Genomic DNA, 20,408 nt, shown 5'->3' on the forward strand with positions numbered 1-20,408 from the left:
GCGTGTGTGTATGCGGGTGTGTATTTTATCTTTTAACAAGGCCTGAATGACAAACACATAGGACAGTTATGGGCTGACAGAAACAGAAGCTTTTGATGCTTCACAGGGGATCCATGAAATAAACAATAGGCAGAGGAGGCAAAGAAATTGAATTACAACTGGCTGGGCTTGTGTGTTTCAGAGTAGAAAGTGGAAGTGAGGCAGCACCAGTGTGGTATAGCAGAATGAAACCAATGCATCATTAAATATACTGGAGTCATTGCTCGCCTGCCTTCCCAACTGTCCTGCTTCTTTGTTTAACACTTTTCTTTCCTCCAGCAAAGGCAAATCTTCTCTTAAACACGGGAATAGGAAATTTTAAACAGCAGTCACGATTTAAAGGATTTCTTCAGAGATCTAAACACCAACATGCACAAACTGTGCTACGTTGTGCAACCTTTGTCTATTTCCTCTTAGAGAGCGCCTCGTGGATTACTGACTGTTCATAAAGTCAAACGTCAATACACCAGCAGCAGGAACGCTCGCCGGGAACCTTGAACTCTGAATCATTTTCTTATGGGGTTAATAATGAGGGGACACCAAGTCAACGACAGACATATAAAAGAATTTATTTCTCATGTGCACAAAAAGAATTGGAACAGAACTGAAACAATGATTGAGGCCACAAGGCTTTCCATATAGATTTTCATCAGAAATCCTTTTTATGTCCATGACACATCTCCTGTATCATCTTTACAACGGCACAGGGCCCATTCCTGCAAAGGTGCTCCACTTCATAAAGCAAAGATTTTGCTTGAATGATGGTGGCATGCACTCTGCACCAGTGTTTCACTCTCAGATGCAAGTAGACAGAAATAGTTAAAATCCCAAGTGCAATTTGTAGAGGATAGCTTCTCTTGAAGAGCAGAACTGCAGTCTATTTCTCTGTTATCTGGTGCCCTCAGCAATGACACTTAACCCTGGTACCAGAAGATGCATTAGCTTGTATGGAATTAAATAAAATAAAAGTTATTTTTTGATGCCTTCTGCTAAACTGTCAGCAGCAGAGTTGAGAGAGTGGAGGGGAAGAAGTATGGGCGTGTTTCTTTACATCGAGGCACAGATCACTGTAATTTGGAGTAACATAATGAGCACGACATCTACAAATAGCAAACAGGACAATATCTTTGATTGTTGCCAAGGACATCAGTTTGATCGCATCTTAATTTCAGGGAATTTGCGGAGCAAACGTAAAAACTAGAGAATAATTATGTCACACTGGAGGTCTGTTGTACTTTTGCAGCTTTTATGCTGTTCTCAATGGGGATAACTTATTCTATACAACAAAAGATGATACAGAAAGCCATTGAACTCATTGCATAGTGACATAAAACATCATCATGACAATATCATGAAAATAAAATAAAATGACAAAGACAACCTATGTGATGTTAGCATCTGGAACCTGCTATTGATGTAGCCATAGGTTAAACAGCTGTTGTGCCATTCCTCAGAGCACAACATTACATTTAGACACAAATGTAATGCATGTTTTTTTTCAGTCTGTATATCTACAAAGGGAACCAGTACATTAGTATGATACTGCGATGGTGTGTTTGTGTGTGTGTGTGTGTGTGCGTGTGTGTGTGAGTGACAATATATTTACAGAGAATTGTCTTCACATTATTCACAAATCCTTCTATAAAGCAGCATTTCATTGCAGTTAGTGGAATATTAGATCACTGAAGTTCTTCTTTCGCACTACAAATGCAGCATGATGTTCACCAGCTGAAATGCCATGACATACATGTTCAGTGTTGACTTATTTAAAAGATAATACTGCTTTATTTATGCATACATATACTGTAAATAAAATATTAAATATCAAACTAAGTCTTTGGCAAATGTAGTTAAGAGTACATTCACAAAATATTTTCCAAAACTTAAAATGAGTCAGTATTTCCTTTCAGCCCCTACGGAGAGTGGAACCTAACTTCGTGGAGGGTGGTGAGTCTGTGTTTTTAAAGGCAATTAATTTCAATTAACAGGCATGAATTTATGTTTTAAAAAAACTGGTCTGTAAGGCAATTGTTGAAGCTAATTTGCAGTCGGTTTGCACAACTGCACGCAGCTTTCTAAACTGTGTAGGCATCTATTGGCATGACTAAGTAGCTGAATGAGATACAGTTGAACTGAAAGGATTTGCTCATGTAGCCAAAGAGTTATGGCTTCACTTTTACTTGGAAAAAAGATGTTCATACGCAAACGGGTCTGTTAGCTTGTTAGCTTTGTGTTTTTCTAAGAATGCAACATATATATTTTCAACTTATGCTTATAAAATAGTTAATTGTAGGTGAATGTACCACAAAAAAAGAGAAAAAGCTGAGTTTATAGTGCAAAAAAAAAAGAGAGCAAAGGATGACACTGCGCACGTACATGGACATGAGGGAAATGTGACAGCCGTTCTGAAAAATCGTTGTTTATATTAAAAAAAAAAATGTAACAGAAAATATAATTTAAAGTATTTCAAATTCTGGCAAGACCATTTTAAGTTCACGGTCACCACATTTTTAATACTTTGAAAAATGATTTACATTTTTACATCTGATTGTTTGCCACGGGGAGCGCGATGTCGCCAGGGTCAGTAAACGCTGCAGGGCATGCTGTGTTCGTCTTATAATTTAAGTGTTATCAGAGAAATGGGAGCAGAAAAGTTCATCAAAGCACCAGAGTAAAGCCCGCTCTACATTATGGAGCCAGGATCTCGTTAATGGTCAGAGGGGCCCACAACACTGGTTTAATTCGCTACATTGTTAAGCTATAGGACCACTGTCATCTCCCCCTGGACGTCTGTCTTCAGAGCAGAAAAATACTGCAGTTCATTACATAAAGGAATGTGACGATCCATGAATAAAATAACAACAACAACAACAACAACAGCAAAGAAACAAAAATTAAAAACCCACAACATTTTTTCCACATGGTTTTCTTCACACTGTTTTTCTTCAATTTATATGTTATAATATATATATTTATATAATCTCTTAAAGTCATTCTGGAAACGCTCCGGCCTGTGAGAGAATAAGGGCATGACAGGTGAGTTCTGAATGCCCCCGGGCCCTTTTGACCCAAAGTGTGAGTGAGACGCTGAAGCTGGGTGCATCTGCGTCGACCTCGGCCATCCTTCCTTCACAACGCACTTGCTGACGGGGGTTTCATTTAGGATTCCACCTCGCTTCCCTTTGACCTCAGTGTTTCTCAGACAGGGACAATATGGAGGCCGAAGCTCTGGCCCTGCAGTTTGAGCTGGTCTCTGGTGTAACTAGTGGCGGTCGTAGGCAGTGGCAGCAGTGGGAGGTGCGGAGCCACGGGATGCGGCACTATAATAATAAGGGGAACCTGAAAGTTAACAGAAGAACGAACCGTTGGAAACCACGAGGTCAAACATGATGTAAGACACGTGTGTAAAAGTTCTGAGGATGCGCTGAATATTCAGGGACTGACTTTTTAGGTTTTAAATAGGATTTAAAGTTTAGAGCATGACAGTTTTTTTAATGATGTCAGACACTTACTTAATAACGCTGGATTGCTGAACCGCCAGGCTTCATTGTAAGTTGTGTATTGTGGATGAGAGTAGGGGTTTCCAGAAAAATCCCCTCCTAGGGAACAAAATGGTAAAAATACATATTCATAAGAAGCTAATAAACAGAAAAATTCAAAAGCATACACTACAGTTACATTTGATTTTTTCAGTTCACATCAGTTCTCTGGACGTCTGTACAGCTTCTCCAGAGTCCCTTCAGGTGAGTTAATTGTTTTATTGCCTGCTCTGTTCTGTGTGTAAGTTTGGACTTACACACTCACACTTTGCTTCAGACCCTTTCTCATTGTCCTCTCCCTGCAGGTTGTAGTGAGAAGCATGGGAGGGTGAGGGGATATCACAGAGCGATGCTGCAGGCCCACAGGTTTCTTTCTTTTATGGCACTATAAAGGCTGGGTTTTATATGAAGCTGCTGAAGAATGGCCTTTGCTTTAACGGTGTTTGGGGCCGGTCACTAAATCTTAGTTATTCGCCACTGGGTGAAAAAAAAACACAAAAAACCCCACAACCCCTGGATTAAGAAGGTTTTGCTGTGTTTTTCTACTTTTTGGGGGGTGTCTATGCACACTTTCCAGTTGTATAAAACACACATGTTTTTTATTTGATTTGAGATATGTGTTTTGACCTCTATCTATAGGCTAAAATCACGTGCTAATGCTACACGCTGCTTTGATTCTTTGTCAGTGTTAGGCACATGTCATGCCGCAATAAAGGGAATTGTGTTTTGAGTTGTTTGGAGCACAGATCTACACATGCTGGCAGCATCTTCACCGCTGGTTGTGTAACTTAAGCTCATCCCTGAGAGAGATAGTGATTTAAATATTTACAGGCCCTCCACGCCTCTGTGTTTTGACCCTTAACTGTTTGCTGTGAACCTGAACTGCAGGTTAAGTAGAGGGGAAAGAGATACGCTCTGCAGCCCTGGGTGTCCGGGGAGGCGAGGAGAGGAGCAAAAGCAGTGTTTATCGATGGGGCTGGTGAGAGTGCGCTGTGTGGACACGGCGAGGGTAATGAGCGCTGGGAGCTGGAGTGTAACTGAGAGGAACTGTCCTATCTCACGGCCACTGATTGTGGTGATCGCCTATCGAGTTCATCTAATGTCCTCATCCACAGACGCTAACCGCACGCTAACCGCAGTCTAACAAAGCTATAACAAGCTTGCTTCAATCCTTTGAGTCAAAAGCAATGATTTAAAGTGTCCTTGCTGTCTCAACAGTGAATTTATGTTTGATGTTTTTGGGGGTTTTTTTTGTAGGGTTAAGTGACCGTAAATTTTACAGAATCAACCTGACAGGTACTATGTGTTGCAAATATGTTAGAATTAACTACATCACCTACCGGGAACCATTCCAGCAAGTGTGGATGTGGGGTAGCTGCCTTGTCCTGTGGGGGGGACATGAGGTGGGTAGCCAGGTAAGGTGGTACTAGCCATATCTCGACCTGCAGACACACAGAAGGAGGATCTGTATCACAAGGATGGTCACGAGGAGAAGAGTTAAATGTATATTCTACTTGAGAGAGTGGATTTAAGCTGAAACCAGTCCAGCGTGTGTAGCACTCAGCTTGCTCTGAGTTTGAGGTTTTTTGTGCTATGTGCTATGTCATAACCGAGCTGATGCAAACTAAAATTGTTCTGGAAGAAGAAGAAAAAATGTGCTACCAGTAAACATTACGGATACGTTTCTACATTGAGCAACATGGAAGAGTTTTGTCATTAAATTGATGATAAAAGATGGAAACGAAAACATTCCTTCGAAGCATATTGCTTTTGGAAACGTCTTGTACATAAGCACAAAAATCACCAAAGTGAAGTGATGCATATAGCCACCGAGAATAACAAGCAGTGCCCCTGTCTGTCACAATGCATCGACTCATCCTGTTTTTTTGTAAAAGCAAAACCAGAGATTTTCCAAAAATGTTCAGAAATATGTAAAATGTCTGCTGTCCAATTATATATATGTATATCTCTCCTGGGGTCACATATCAATATCATGACACTACAACAAAACATAGCATACTAGTGTCAAAAGCAGTGTTAGGAGCATCAGGCCAATGACAGCATCACGCTAGCCTCTGCTTTATATTCAGCCCTTTAATTAACCCTGACAGCAACCCAGCTAGATGAAGGGGCACACATGACTGGCAGCTATGGGTTTAAGGCGGGCCCCAGTATCAGCCTATATCTGCGCCTTTGAAACCCCCTGTTTTGGCCTCCTGTGGCCCCCTACACTTTGGCCCTGTCATGAGGCTGTAAGGACCAGAAAGTCTACTGTGACAGTGAGAGACGAGCAGGGGGTCAAATGCAGAGCAAAGCACGGAGGGAAAGGGTAGAGATCGTCTGCTCTTAATGAGAGCCAAACGTTCAACTTTGCTCCTGTGTACACAACTGCAGGGCCCAAAAAGAGCAACAGGGGAGGCATCCACTTTAATTTGTACATAACTGAGAACTGAGACTAAAAGTCAGCACAGAGTGAATAAAGAAATCATTTGAATTATTATCCGGTTACGGGGCCTTGTGGGAAAAGTTGTACCTGCTATAAAGGGCTGGCTGGCATACTGGCTGTAGCAGGAGCTGTGAGCATGGGCAAGGTAGCTGGGAGTAGATGCATCTACTGAGAGGCTGGACTGGTGGGGCAAGATGTCAGCTAGAGCAGAATCCCCAACAGAGGAGGGGGTGAAGGGGGCAAAGGATGCCTCATGGGGCTCTCGCTTTACACACATGGAAGGTGGATATGACGGGTGAGAGTCTGGCAGGTGGGGGGGAAAAAGAAAAAGAAAAAGAAAAAAAATTGATACAATGCAGACATACAACTCCACACAATCTGTACATACGTTTATGTCAGTCACTCACAAGTATGGTGAGATGGATTTATAGCTGTGTAGATGTCCAAACTCAAGCATAGACGGGTAACAGCAAAAAACAAAAAAATTAGATCTGTCGCTGACATAGACGCTCATAATTAAAGAAAGAGGGGACTACAAATCCCTATCCGATTTAACGTATTAATTAAAGGGAGCCCAAAGAATTAGGAGCAATACATTAACTTGCTATCTTTTAAGAACTCACAAGCAGACATTTTATATGAATACTGAATAGATAAGCAGTCTTTACCACTTGATTTGTTCATTTACATGGCTTATAATAATAATCTCATATGCACCTAGCGGTAATTCATTCAACTAAGTGGAAACGTACACCAGTGAAATGTTGCAACAACACATCGCGCCTGATCAATCAAGCTCAAATGCGTAAAAAATTTCCCCAAGGTTTTGGGAAAACAAACAACATAATCTCACGGCTGCTTTCTCACAACAAAATCACTCCCACAAATAACCAAGCAGCCGGCTTGTAGACAGTTCAAAACTCTGCACTTTGATCTAATTTGGCTGATGAGTCTTGGCATCTTTCATTTCAGCGTCTCTGCCTCTCGAACCTGTGCAATCAATGTGAGCTCTGTTTCTGGCCTCTCCGTGCCCACTGCAAGCCTGTTGTGTTTTTGCAGGGGCCTGCAGGGAGAGATGGCTCTTTCCCGACACCATGATAGCCTCATTAGCTGCTTCTCCCATCATTGTTGTTTTACAACAGGACTGTGTGTTGCGATTCCTCATTAAGATAAGGGCTGCTCAATGGAAGGGGAGTGCAACAATGTCAACCATAAGAACCTAATTCCAGAGAAACAGGCAATGTTGCTCACTACTTTTCCGTAGGAGCAGAAAAATAAAATTGTAGGCTTTCCTAACATTATTCTCCTTCTTTGTCTTGGTGATAGCTAAAAATGTGGATTTAGACAGAAGTACTGCAATTAGAGTGAATCTTTTCTTAGAAAAATGACAACACTATGGGGAAAAGACACAATGTGAACAATGTACAATCTTTTCTAACATATGATCAGATCATTAAAAGGAACGTTTGGCCCGAATCTTTGGCATGAACAGAAGTATTCTAATGAGTGGGCTTTCCATTTAATTGGATGGACCAAAATGTTGTCACATGTACTGCCCAAGTATGTCATAAGTTATATTGGAAAACGGGGTCTACATTTAGGAATGACGGCAAATCCCTTGTGCTTAGTTCTGCTCTTCAGTTAATTATAGCCAACATGTAGTCTGTTAAAGCCTTTGAAGTTCAAACAGCTCTCAAAAGTCCAGTTACAAGAAAAAAATACTGCAGAGGACAATGCTAGCAGCTAGCTTGTTTCAGAAACACAGCAAAGCATCATATTCCACCTGCACCTGAGCCATGAAATCACGATGACAACAAGTGTAAACCCATGAACCGAACACAAATCTCCACTAGAGAGAGCCTGCAGTGTAAAACAGCTTTATGACAGTCAGATTTTTAAAAAAGAAAATAATTCGATTCTCTTTGTCTTTATTGTGTGTTGCGGTTTTAAAAAATGAACCAACTGTGCAGCAGTGGATTCAGAGGGCTTTTTTTATGTGCACCTTGCTCATGCGCGCTATTATTAGAAACACCCCGTTGCCAGGTTATTTTCTTCACTGGTAACAGTTTATAATTGGGGTACAAAGTACGTTACGCTAAAGAAACACTAATGACGAGTTAATACATCTGGATGTACCGTAAATTCCTGCTGTTCACCGACTACGGCTTCAGTTAATTTTTAATAGATCACCAATCAAGGCGTGGTTACTCAAAATTATCCCCCAAACTGTATCGATTTCAGGTACATTTGGCTTTATTTATCTTCATTTAGGACTTAAGTGCCACAAGGCATCAAAAACCGAGACTAAACCCTGTCCTGTCTGGCAGCTTTTGGAATCTGAATGTGATGTTGTGCCAAACAATATTTCTGAAAAGTCTAACTGTGAATTCATGATATATCCTGTATTAATTCAAGCGTGAAATCATCAAGGGACTAACATTAGTTAAGTATGGTTTGCGCTCTTACTCTATGCATGCTGGGACTTTAATTTTGCGAATGAGGATGTCTAACATGAAGTCAAGGTCAAGCCTGTTTACACTGAATCTGAGACTTCCTCCATACTACTGTAGGCTTCCGTTTTCTCAGCGCCCGAGCAACCGTTGTCAAACAGACAGGGGTTACAACGCAACAACAACCGATACAAATGCTGCGTTCAAGACCACTGAACTCTGAAACTAATCAGACATGGTGTTGCTTATTGTCCTGGAGACAAGGCAGCGCCTGGGTAAAGGGAGCCTGTCAAATCGAAGGCCCTGATGATGGAGATGGAAGATAAACTCAGGGTCCTTGGGGACTTTTCTCCTCAGCAAACACATCTTTGAATGAGCGGAGATGGTATAGAGTTCTCCAATAGCTGTCTCTGCTCCACCACTGATACTACATCGAGACCCCATCAACCATAGAAATGGACTGTTAAGAACCTACAGCAATCCTCCGAGTGATGCTTCCAGATATAACTACAAAAGGCTTCTCTCAAGTGAGCATTTCATTTTTAAACGTGCACCGAGGAACTTTGCTGCACAAACCATTTACTGGGAGAACTCTTGTTTAGAAAGGCTGACATTCAATCTACAGAGAACTTTTTCATGCACGCAAAACTTCCTTTCTGTGCTGACAGATAATAAAATTATAATTTTACGCAGACAGGGACACATTCATGTTTGTATCACAGCATTTCAACCTCTGGATTTGCTTTCTGCCATTATAGCTTTGGTAATTTACAACTACTTACACCAAAAAAACAGAAGAACATTTGTAAAAGGTGGAAACTGTGGAAAAACAAATGCAGGCAAAAATAGCTTCAATTCCCCATTTAGAGGTTTAAAGTGATTCATTATCAAATGTGTGCTCAAAGGTTAGCGTGCTAGCAACGGGGTGATATAAACATTAATTTCCAGTCTTGGGCTGCAGGCGTTAACTGAGCTGAGAAGAGCCATTTGTCACCAGGCCACACAGCAGGCATTGCAAGTTAGGTGGCTGCTTGTTGTTTGCCACCCAGCAGAGAAAAGCTGGTACTGCCAACTCATAAAAACAGCTTCCGATTCTGATTTGTATTTCAGCAGAAATTAACCTGAAAGAAAGCACTTGGCACTTTATATGTTTTTGTGCATAAAGTGAGAAATATATAGATAAATAAGTAAAAAAGAAATTGAAAAAACAAAAGCGTTTCACACCTGCTAGATTTGTTGTAGCCAGAGTGGAGCCACTTTACACCTGCCAATCCCACAGGCTCTGTTGGCCCAGCCTGCACAGAGACCACTGCACGTCTCTGAATGTAAGTTTCTTACTTTCTTTGAGCATCAATAGAAAACTGCAGGTACACAAACGATGGATTGGAGCCAAACACTAGAGCTGAATCATGATAAGCATAAGGTGATAAGGAAATACAGTACATGTTCAAAAATAGTGAATATGCAGTGTAGCCACAGCTGTATAAAAATAAGCACCTAGCTATGCAGAGTTGACTGGGTCCTAAATAGCTCGCTCAATTTGAGCATGGTACTGTAATTGGATCCGATTATTAGCTGTAAGTGGTATTATTGCAAATTGGAAGCATTGAGAAACACAGAAACTTAGCTACAAACTGCTAGAGTAGACCACGTGAACCTACAGGTCGGGTCCATGAGTTATGAGCTGACTAGTGTGTGAAAGTTTGCCAAAGATCTGCTGACTCAGTGACTGCAGATCTCCGAGCCTCCTGTGGCATTAACATCAGTACAAAAACTGTGCTCCAGGAGTTTCATGGCCAAGCAGCTCCTACAGATGCAATGTGTAGGTGGCCCAGTATGTTTTTCTATATAGTGTGTATGAAATCATTCATTTAAATGTGATATCTTTTGTAATTTTAGCAGTAGCTACATTCAATGCATTTTTAAAGCAATCCAAAAGACTTTTAAGAATAATTTCTTATGATTTTTTTATCTACATATATAAAACGATATATAGATATATGTAAAATAATATTTTTTAAGTAATATTTGCTGCATCTTAGTAAGTGGTGCAAAAAAGAGCGATCAATCTCTCCCTATTTTTGTTGCCTCCAAGGTAACCTTCTCTTTCACACATTCGGGACACAAAAGATGGCCGACCGTGCTTTCGTTATAGCGCTCCTGTAATGCAAAGCTGAGCACTTCATTAATCATTCATCTTTAATAGATTATGCAAATTTCAGGACATAAAAATCAACAAGATCAATAACTGTATGAATTTTAATTGGGAGCAGAAAACATTTAAAGAATGAATATAATCTCATAGCTCCATCCAGTATGAGAGCATAATTTATTGATAATTGGATCCCAGCCTAAGTGAGGAAGGTAATTTAGCATTTTTTTCAGCCTTGGCATACATTCCTATTTACAGGGTTTGCTAATGGAAGGAAAAATAATATTATGCACTAACAACCTACACACAATCAAATGCCTCATGCATTACTTTGCATAGTTGTGAAAATTGGGTAATAAAAGTTTACAGGATATTACTTCTGAGTTTAATTTGATGCTCAATATATTCAAAACACATCTTTAAAATGGCTGTACCAAAACATGTTGTCATATATTACTTTCAGAAAACTTTTGCTAGTTCATTCCCTCTTTACTCTGGGCGAAACCCTTGCGTGTATCGCTTTAGGAGGCCCCCCAGGCCCCCAGGTGGCTTGGAGGCCACCTGCTATGAGTGTGCTCACCAGAGCGAGACCACTTTCATAGGAGGAGCCCGCCATAAAAGGGAAAAACACACCTTTCTTCTCCTGAGGCCCGACTTTCTGGGGCAAAGCTACCTCCCACATGTTCAGGAATAAAAAGGGGTTCTTTCTTTTCCCATAGCTCTGTGCCTGAGTGTGTGGCTGAACTATTGGGATCATATGAAAAGGCCGCTGTAGTTTTCAAACTTCCTCTTCTTTACTTAGACTCTCTCTCTCTCTCTCTCTCTCTCTCACACACACACACACACACACGCACAGACACACAAAGTACACTCCTTGACTCTGATTCCCACTGCATAATTATGAGCCTTTTATTAAAAGGCTCATAATTATTCTCGAGCCAGTGTGGCCATCAGTAAACCTAACCTCCCTTGGGAAACACCCTCAACAGCAACAACGACACAAAATTTCAATTAACCAGATGTCCATCAACCTGGACAGCAAAGCAACCACAGACTCGGTCCAACACAGGGGATGTTTGATACAGACACTGCAAGATAGTTAACACATTGCACCAGCAATTACCTGTTGACTCTCAGTGCAAACGATTTGGCAAAAAATGCCCCTTTCTCTCTCTATATTTCTCTCTCTCTTTCTCTCTCTCCACAGCATAAGGCAGCCAGTCACAGTGCTATTCCAGCCGCTGTCAATCAACAGGCTATGATAGCGTTTGATGACAACGTCATGTCGTGGCGAGAACAGCAGCTGTCTCTTATGAGAAGTGCTCCCAGTCAATCTGTTAGCGGGCCAATCCAGGCTAACACAATGGCCAGTTAGGAGCGTTGCGTGAAAGACCTGTGGGATTTTATGGACTCAGATGATATATTACCTCAGCCCGTCCCTTAGAAATACACAGAGCACCCCAAAAAGTGCCTTGAAAGAGCTTTATGTAAAAAAAAAAGACATTGGTGATAACTTTATATGGCTGGAAAAATGTGCACGCCATCAGGGAGTGGCAATCAAAATCTTAATGATTCAGTGATGATGTAGAAGTTTAGATAAGAGCGAGATGTCTTTTTAAAGTAGGAACCCTAAAAAAGTGATCAGTAAACTGATGGTAAAATGACAGCTTGGTGGTAGTTATCAGAAAGAGAGATCTGATAACTGCTGAAAAAAAATGTAATTGTCTGAGCTTTTTCTTTTATCTACTGGACTGAAAAAAACAATTGGAACTGGTGAACCTGGGAAACTTTTTCAAGAGTTTGGCATCATAAAGAACGCACAGTTTGACCATCTTGGTGCCGGTGTATTTTGTTGCTGCACTGTGTGTATTCTTTTAGGCGTCAGTGTAGCATGAGTCAGATTGTACCTGTCACAACAGAGTAGCTCTGGGAGACACTAGAGGCGAGGTCAGAGCTGGCACTGGTGGAGAGGCTCGGCTTCACATCTTCCAGGCCAGTGTTCAGGGATGGGAGAGTGTACTCATTCGCCTGTAGACGAAAAAAAAAAAAAAAGCCATGTGTGAGCAGGTGGGAATCGAAGACAGCAATTCACACTGCTTTAATTAAATTTTACATTCCACCAGATCAGGTCATGATCTGGTTAAAATCGCTCTTGGATTTAGATCTGATTTCCTAGTTTAGGTGACGACATATAAAAAACAATGTCACGATGAACGCCCCTCTCGTGTTTGCTGCTGTACATTTCCTGTGAATACTGCGAACATCACCCCTGCCCCTGCTCCTTGTGCTTTACCAAGACCTATGATGATGTATGCATGCATTAGAGCTTGTCTGAGGGCAAGGCAGAAAGGGAGAGAGGGATGAGAGAGGGATTGGGAGAGGAGTGAAAGGACGGGGTGTCAGCTGGCTCTTTGTGCTCCACTGCAGTCATCCCTGTGACCAGTCAAGGGAGGAGACATTCAGGGCTTTGTTACAGGAGAGACATGTGGTGTGTTTTTTTAAAGGGGAGTACAACCTCAAAAACAGCCCTTTGTGCTTTGCCTCCAGGATGAACACATAAAACTGGGTTAATAAAATGTTAAAATTGTGCATTTTCACTTTATGAGTTTTTATACTTTTACTTGTATTTTTTAAAACGTCACATTGGAGGCTTTCGTCGCATTCCTGTTCCACTCTTATAAAATATTCTGTGCCACCCTGGCCGTCTTTCTTTTTTATTTATTTATTTTATTTTAACAGATTCACATTCACAGTTTACTGCAGAAGAAAACTTCAACCACCATCCAGTGTCTTAAATATTTATTAACCTTAATCTCGTGTTAAGACTCTGCTAGCAGTTGTGATGAATCCTGTTTGTTAATGAGATGACACTTCCTGACACAACTTTTCTTTGAAAGGATAAGTGTGTGTGTGAGAGTGTCTGTGAGTGTTTATTTGAAAGAGTGTGTGTGTGTGTGCGTGCATCTGTTTGTCTCAATGGGTTGGGGTCCCACAGGGGCAAGCTGGTGACCCCAGTCTTGTCTGCCTCTATCCCAGATAAACTCTAATTGTGTGCTTACAACTGTTCCCTGGCACTAGGCTGGATGTTCCTCTCTATTCCACTGGGCCTCAGCAGCACAAGAGTCATTTTGTCATGCAGATGGGATGCGGGTAGGGCTGGGCAGGGCTGGGCGGAGGGCGAGTGGCAAGCGCAGAGGGGCCTGAATGACCTGACCACATGGCTGCCAGAAGTGTGGGAGGGATGAGGCCTATTCAGCCTGGCCTCTTCAAAATGGCTTTTTAATGCCCTGACGCAGACACCAGACAAGCCCCTAATAGCCTAATATCCCACCTTTTCACCAGTTTAAGAAAAGGAGGGGGTTCTGGAAACAGGGAGAAAAAAGAAAGAGTGGAAAGCCATCTGATTAATATTACATTAAATTAAAACTGATTTTTCTGGACCATTCTGACGCCGTTTTTCTCCCCCCTCCGCTACCCCCCTCTCGCCTTTTTAATACCTTCTCCTCCACTCTTTGTGATTGCAAGTCATTTCCAATTCGTTTTGGTATTGATCTTGCCGTAGAAATCACTTTGGTAATTAGCTGCATTAGGGGCTGTATAGCCAGCTGAGGGGCTGTCCCCCTGATTTATCGCCGCTGTAATTCCCCACGATCGCGGAGAGATGAAAATGAACTCAATTAGGGCACTGCTAAGGCTGCATGGGCACCCACATAGAGCGCCAATGGAAAAATTAATAGTCTCTTGTTGTTTAACAGTCTAATGAATGTAAATAAAGGTTATCCGCTGTTATACGCTGTGGGTTTGCAGGTTGCTTCAAGCAAGAATTTGCACCGAGCTTTTTGTCACCTGTGTCAGAGCGTTCGCGGGTTCACTACAGCTTGTTAGAAATCAGTGTAAATGCTGTAAATCTTATTGTGTAGGGAGAAATGTGCGTGTGTGTGTGTCGAACCTGCTCGGGTTTAATGTGTTCTGAGGTGGGGAAGACATCAGGATAAGAAGGCCTTTCAAACACACGGTCGAGGGCCTCCAGCTGCTGCTGGGTGAAGGCATCCGCCCGCAGGTGCTTTCTTAAACTTTCCACACTGCCCTGAGAGTCGCTGCCGGGGCCCGAACCATCAGAGCCATCTAAAGAAAGGAAGAGATGAAAAAAAGGGAATGGACGAGGGGGGCAACACTGGTATGAGGATGTGGATCCAGTCTTTTTACTTCATACTTTACTTCTAGCAGGCTAGCATTACGAGGAAAAAAACAAACAAAAAAATATTAGAGCTCAGCGGGTGTGATAGTGATGGCATGAGGCGCAATAGTAAATTCAGGGAAACCCACCATCATGTCTGGCTTTTATCTCCCCCTGTTTTTTCCTGTCTCTCTCTTACTCTCTCGCTCTTTCCTTCTCTCACACATACACTCACTCAAGCAATCCTCTACCTCCCCCCTGCCACTCCTTGCAGCCACCATCAGCATGGTCATCATGTGATAGGTAATTGATGGATTACCTTCAGTGCAAATATATACTTGTAAGGCAGACCGTGTGCTTCAGGAAGAGAAAGTAGGGCTGGCGATTACATCCAGAGCCTCTCATTCTGCCGGCGGGAAATGGAGAGCCATTATTTAACTGTACTATTTCTTCCTGAACATATTACCCTTCCCTCTCTCTGTCTCTCTTCCTTCTCTTTCCATCCCCCACATATTACCTGTCCTGTGGAAAACAGAATGGAGTGGGGATGGGACTCAGGGCCGAATGAGGACGGGGTGTCTGGGGGCAATCATATGCATTTCCTCACTTGGTCACACTCTATATAAACAAATGAGCCTGTGCTTCCCTCGTTCTTCTGATCTCTGACCCTATCAACTCGGCCAGGGAGTCCACTGCCGCGGCTGCAGCTCTCCCTCTGCTCACTCATCATGTCCTGAGCACTGAATGAAAAAAAAAAAAAGATCTAAAGCTAAAACCTCCAGCCAGCATTCCCCTCCACTCTCCTGGCTGCCTCCCACCACCCTCCCCTTCCTCCCTACACTGCGCCACCAACAGCGGATGAGGGCTTTAGCTCCCGTACAAATCTGTCATTCTAAATTTGCAGCAGATTATGTTCTCTCCTGGGCGAGCCAGCGGTGATATATGATATGCAAGGCCGCTATTGATTGCCTGATCCGCTAGCAGAGGAGGGAGGCGAAATGAACTTGGAATGAACATCATGCCTCAACTCATTGTGCGTATAATACTCTACTTAATCCCACATTTTTCTGTGCTATGGAATTCAATTGATCAATCATGTTCCACTGATGGTACCATTTCAGGGGCGTTATTGCCATTCTGCTCGGCTGCTTGACCTTTTCTCAATGGCTGAGGCCAGAGGATGAACCCGATTCGCACCAAGAAATAGATCCATGGAGAGAATGGAATAGAGGACTGCAATTGGGTATGAGTGTGTGTTATGTGTAGATGGGAGAGAGCGCGTGTGTGTGTGTTTCACTGCTAAAATATATTGACTTTTGCCTTATGAAGGAATCTGATTTTTCTCCTGCCACATGTGTTTTCTTACCATGAGTTAACAGAATATTTTAGCTCTGGCTTTTTCTTTCTTTCTTTTTTTCAAACAGCTCCCTTGGGTGAAGCGTTGGAGGAGCAGTAGTTTTGCTGTAAGAAACCCAATTGCTGTGTGCGGTACAGAAGAAAATGGAGTCATTAATTACCTCACATCAGCTGGTCTGAGAAAAAAGGCTTGATCAATAGCAAGTGCTTGTCATTCACTATGTGGAGCCTGTTTATACTCAGCATCACCTTATACACTTAATCAGGCCCTCTGAACGGGCAGCGAAAGGACATAAATCCCCCTCATAAGATACTTTTTTGTGTTCTCTGGAAACTTACTTAACACAAGACTGATAATTAGCAACTAAAATGCAGGATGTCAACACTTTCCTCCGTGGATGCTTGCTATGAGTAACGCTTGTTCCTCTTTTCTGAACTGAGCAGTTTCTGTTATTTTTAAGGTCAGTGAGGGTGATATCTGCATGTACCTATTCTAATACTGAGGTGTCGAAACTCATCATTAAGGGTACAGGTGAGGTCGTCTTTATGGGGGAAAGAGTTAAAGCTTTTCTTATACAAGTAACCTTGTAAAATTTCTAATGATGGAGACTTTGTCAGTTTTGTAATTGTGAAAATATGCGAGTATCTTTCAAATTTATGTGTTAAAAAATTGACTCATTTGGCCTTTTAAAAGCAGCAAATCATTTATTTTCAGTATTCGGCATTAGAGATTCACGTCTGCTATATATCATAAGATAGCTGCATTAAATCAGATTCATCCTTTTGACAGTCAGTGTGTCAAGTGGAGTGTGAAGCACGACTGTCAGACTGCACGCATGTGTGTGTGTGTGTGTGTGTGTGTGTGTGTGTGTGTCTCATTGACTGGTTTGTTTCTTTTTCTTAGTGTTTCTTCAACCCCTTTGGGTGTCTCAGCAGGTATTCTCTTATCACTCCCACAGCAGCGTCTGACTGCGTCTCTTTGTTTTAACACAAAAGTGTGAGGAGACAAACAGAGATAAAAACAAGAATCTGCAAAGGTGACATTCCCACATTAAATTTTTGTTTTGTTTTGATCAGCTTAAACAGGTGCTGTTTGACCTTGTTGGGTTGAAATGTGCTTTTTTATCATTATGTATTCAGAGATTTTAAATCTAAAAGTTATTGTAGGCTTTCATCAGACCACTCACATGTTTGCACTTTCAGCCTTTTGTACCACACACACACACACACACACACACACACACACACACACACACACACACACACACACACACACACACACACACACACACTTTCCCAGTAACAGTAGCTATTGTGAAAAAGACCTCAGCTGTATCTGTCGTGTTTTGGGGGATGTTAAAGTCCTGTGATGGTGTGGTGGCACTAATGTCCCTCTTTCATCTCTCCTGTTTATATGATAAGATAACTCAGAGAAAAGTAGAGGTGGAGGCTTGTTTGAAAGGCAAATGAATTCCTACGCAGTGGCTGGCTCGCTCCATAAATCAATGACATGCAGTCCCTCAGATCAGAGGCTGCTTTACTTACTCGGCCTCTGTTGATAGGTGGAATGATGCTATCGCAAATTGTGGATCATTTGTTGATGGGTTTTTTTTGAAAAAAAAAAATGCTGTTGAGCTTGGGAAGAGAGAGAGAGAGAGAGAGGGAGAGAGAGCGCAAACAAACTGGTATACCCAGAGGGTGAACACTCCTTCCCTGTAAGCTAGCTATATTTATGAAAGCTCTGAAGCGGAAAGGAGAGAGGTGGGTGGGGTGGGGGAGAAAGAGGGAGAGAAGCAGCAACACTGCCATGGCTGTTAAGATCCTGTTATGTTGTGGCATGTTTAAGAGCTTTATTAATTCGATTTAGCACCCCAACCAGTGTACTGACTGTCAGCAGGCACAGTGATGCTTATTTGATATTTGCTCTCACTGCTTCCACCGCGGCTGCATTGACAGGATTTCGCAGATCTCCACTTATTTTATTTTATTTGTTTTATTTACTAGATTTGACAGAAAGTTTATAATGAATAAATAAAACCACTTAAATGTATATTCTGTAATATTAATAAGATCTGATGGCAGTTATTTAGCCTTTGAATGCAGGGTTAGTGGTTCTTTGAGCAAGACACTATATTGGTCAGATTTGAGGGGAAAATATTTGACTTGGACAAATCTGTCAAAAACTGCAAAAGAAATTCAAAGGAATATTCATACGTCGAAATATGTGAAATTCTTTTTGCTATTTGCCACAGAGTCTCTCTCACTGTTTTATGCCCATCTTGTATTTTTCTTTGTCCTCCTCTGCTTTCAGTCTGCCGTTTAACACAGCCGCCCTGTGTGGTGAGTATTTGTAGAAATGCAATTAACGTATCCCTACTTTTCTCGTGCCGTTTCTCCCTCCTCAAGCTGAGTAATGCATCGCTCCATTAATTCTCTGCATTGCTGCCCATAATTGACTTTTCTCTGACATGATTCCTCTCCACTGAGTGAATTTCCTCTCTTTAAATTTTTTTGTGACGGCTCTCATTGTATGTTGTTTACAACTGTAAGCTGGAGCTCGCACAGCCACATAACTAAACCACAAGACTCAGGAAGAAGAAGAACAAGGGGACGACGAGAGGAGGAAAGAAATCTTGAAGAGAAAGACAGCGATAGATCACAGAAGGAGGAGGGGGAGGAATGCAATGTGGACCCTTTTGTGCCTCTTCTACTGTCAGGGCCCTAACAGCCTCTTGTCTCTATGTTACGCTCTGTGGCCCCTCTCAAACCTGGGCTTTTCTCTCTCGCACACACACCCCATCAGGGCCATCATGGTGCTCATGATTCCATTTTTCTGTCTTGCTCTGGATGCATTTATTTTCTAAAGTGATCCTCTATTGACTCATTGTCATGGAGTGGCTTGACTAGTCAACCAGTGTAGGCCCAGGTTTAAATCCATACAGTAACTGATATAAACTCCACAAATGGGTCACGTGTGTTAAAAGATACATTCTGGACAATCTCCAAAAGGGCCAAATATCAAATGTGAACAAATCAAAACAGTGACTGTATTCATTTTTTTCCCCTCAAGCTATTGAGCAAGGTTGATATGATTCCGGCTGCTGCCGATGATCATGGTTTTATGTCATGAATGAGCAACCTGCTAGGCCGTATTTTTTTTCCTCCCCACTCACACACTCATCAGCTCCTTCTACACTTATCCCACACCCACGCTACAATCACAAGTTATGACCTTTGCTTTCTCTATCTAATTTATCACCGTGGCTCCCTACTGCCTGTCCTCCCCAGAGCTCAACCGGGCTCTGCACAGGACTTGGAGAGCCAGCGATGAGAAAAACATATAGTTAGGTCACATCAACCTGACTGCAAACAAGCAACAAGGTCAGCAGTAACCTGTCAGTATATACTAAGACTAAGAAAACACTAAGCTGCAGCTCTAATAAAAACATGTTTCGATGTACAAAGAGAACAAGTTATAGCATGCAAGTATGTGACATATTAATTAGCTCAAAATAGTCTGCGAGAAATTACCGCAGGGCTCAAACCTTGCAAACAACTGCATGGACTTATAGCGCTGTAATACACATTTTACAATCACACAGAAGTTGTCACCCAATCCTCTCTGTCTTTTCTTGGCTTACAACTCCACCATAGGTTTAAATGACTTGGTGAGAGCAGGCTGTACAACAGGCTAATTTCCCCACTTCACTATTAATGCATTTGGCAGGAACAACATTCCATTTCCTGTAATGAGATACACAAATAAATCTGGCTATGGATAGATTCGGGGTGGGGTGGTGGTAGTAGTGGTGTTGGGAGGAGGGAGTGGGGGGAGCGGTGGGGCAAAGGAGAGGGGCGCATTGAGACGCATTCTCCCAGCACTGGCATAATTGGTATCGCTGCTTGCAGACATGCAAACCAATCTCTCCACAGATAGGACTGAGACTCTCTCTTTTCCCCCCTTAAGGCTATTTCTTTTGTCTTTTCGATAGCATGCACATCCAAGATAGAGGGAGGGATGAAGGGAGGGAGGGAGAGATGTTAATTTGTGAATTAATAGCTTTTCTCTGCAGAATTGCAAATTCTTTTTAAATGTCACTATGTTCACTATGTGAAGAGCATCGGAAGCCACGAAGTTACGCACAAACACATAAAAGACACATTTCCGTGCATAGGTGTGTTCGCAGGCATGCACATATCCTAAAATTAATCCTTGCTCAATTCTCAGTGAGGCTGCCTGGACCTCCTT

The 20,408-nt window shown here is 42.1% G+C and overlaps 1 protein-coding gene across 14 annotated transcripts in view; it reads right to left on the minus strand.

Annotated features, from left to right (window-relative positions):
• Window positions 1-598: 598 nt before the first annotated feature.
• Window positions 599-20,408, minus strand: part of pax2a (paired box 2a) — a 29,172-nt gene continuing 9,362 nt past the window's right edge. For 5 of the 14 annotated variants that reach the window (XM_035904861.2, XM_035904856.2, XM_087850206.1 and 2 more), the window contains 6 exons: window positions 14,576-14,751; window positions 12,534-12,654; window positions 6,112-6,327; window positions 4,919-5,020; window positions 3,552-3,638; window positions 599-3,359 (listed from right to left, as the gene is read on the minus strand). In XM_035904861.2, the coding sequence (XP_035760754.1) occupies window positions 3,238-3,359; window positions 3,552-3,638; window positions 4,919-5,020; window positions 6,112-6,327; window positions 12,534-12,654; window positions 14,576-14,751 (824 nt within the window). In that variant the 3' untranslated portion in view covers window positions 599-3,237. Of the gene's footprint in view, window positions 3,379-3,551; window positions 3,639-4,918; window positions 5,021-6,111; window positions 6,328-12,533; window positions 12,655-14,575; window positions 14,752-20,408 lie in introns of all 14 variants that reach the window. The other 9 variants (XM_006783826.3, XM_035904865.2, XM_087850212.1 and 6 more) reach the window with 3 other exon arrangements.

This window comes from Neolamprologus brichardi, chromosome 13 (assembly GCF_056152115.1).
Source record: "Neolamprologus brichardi isolate AB-2024 chromosome 13, ASM5615211v1, whole genome shotgun sequence".
In the NCBI taxonomy this organism is placed as follows: domain Eukaryota; kingdom Metazoa; phylum Chordata; class Actinopteri; order Cichliformes; family Cichlidae; genus Neolamprologus; species Neolamprologus brichardi.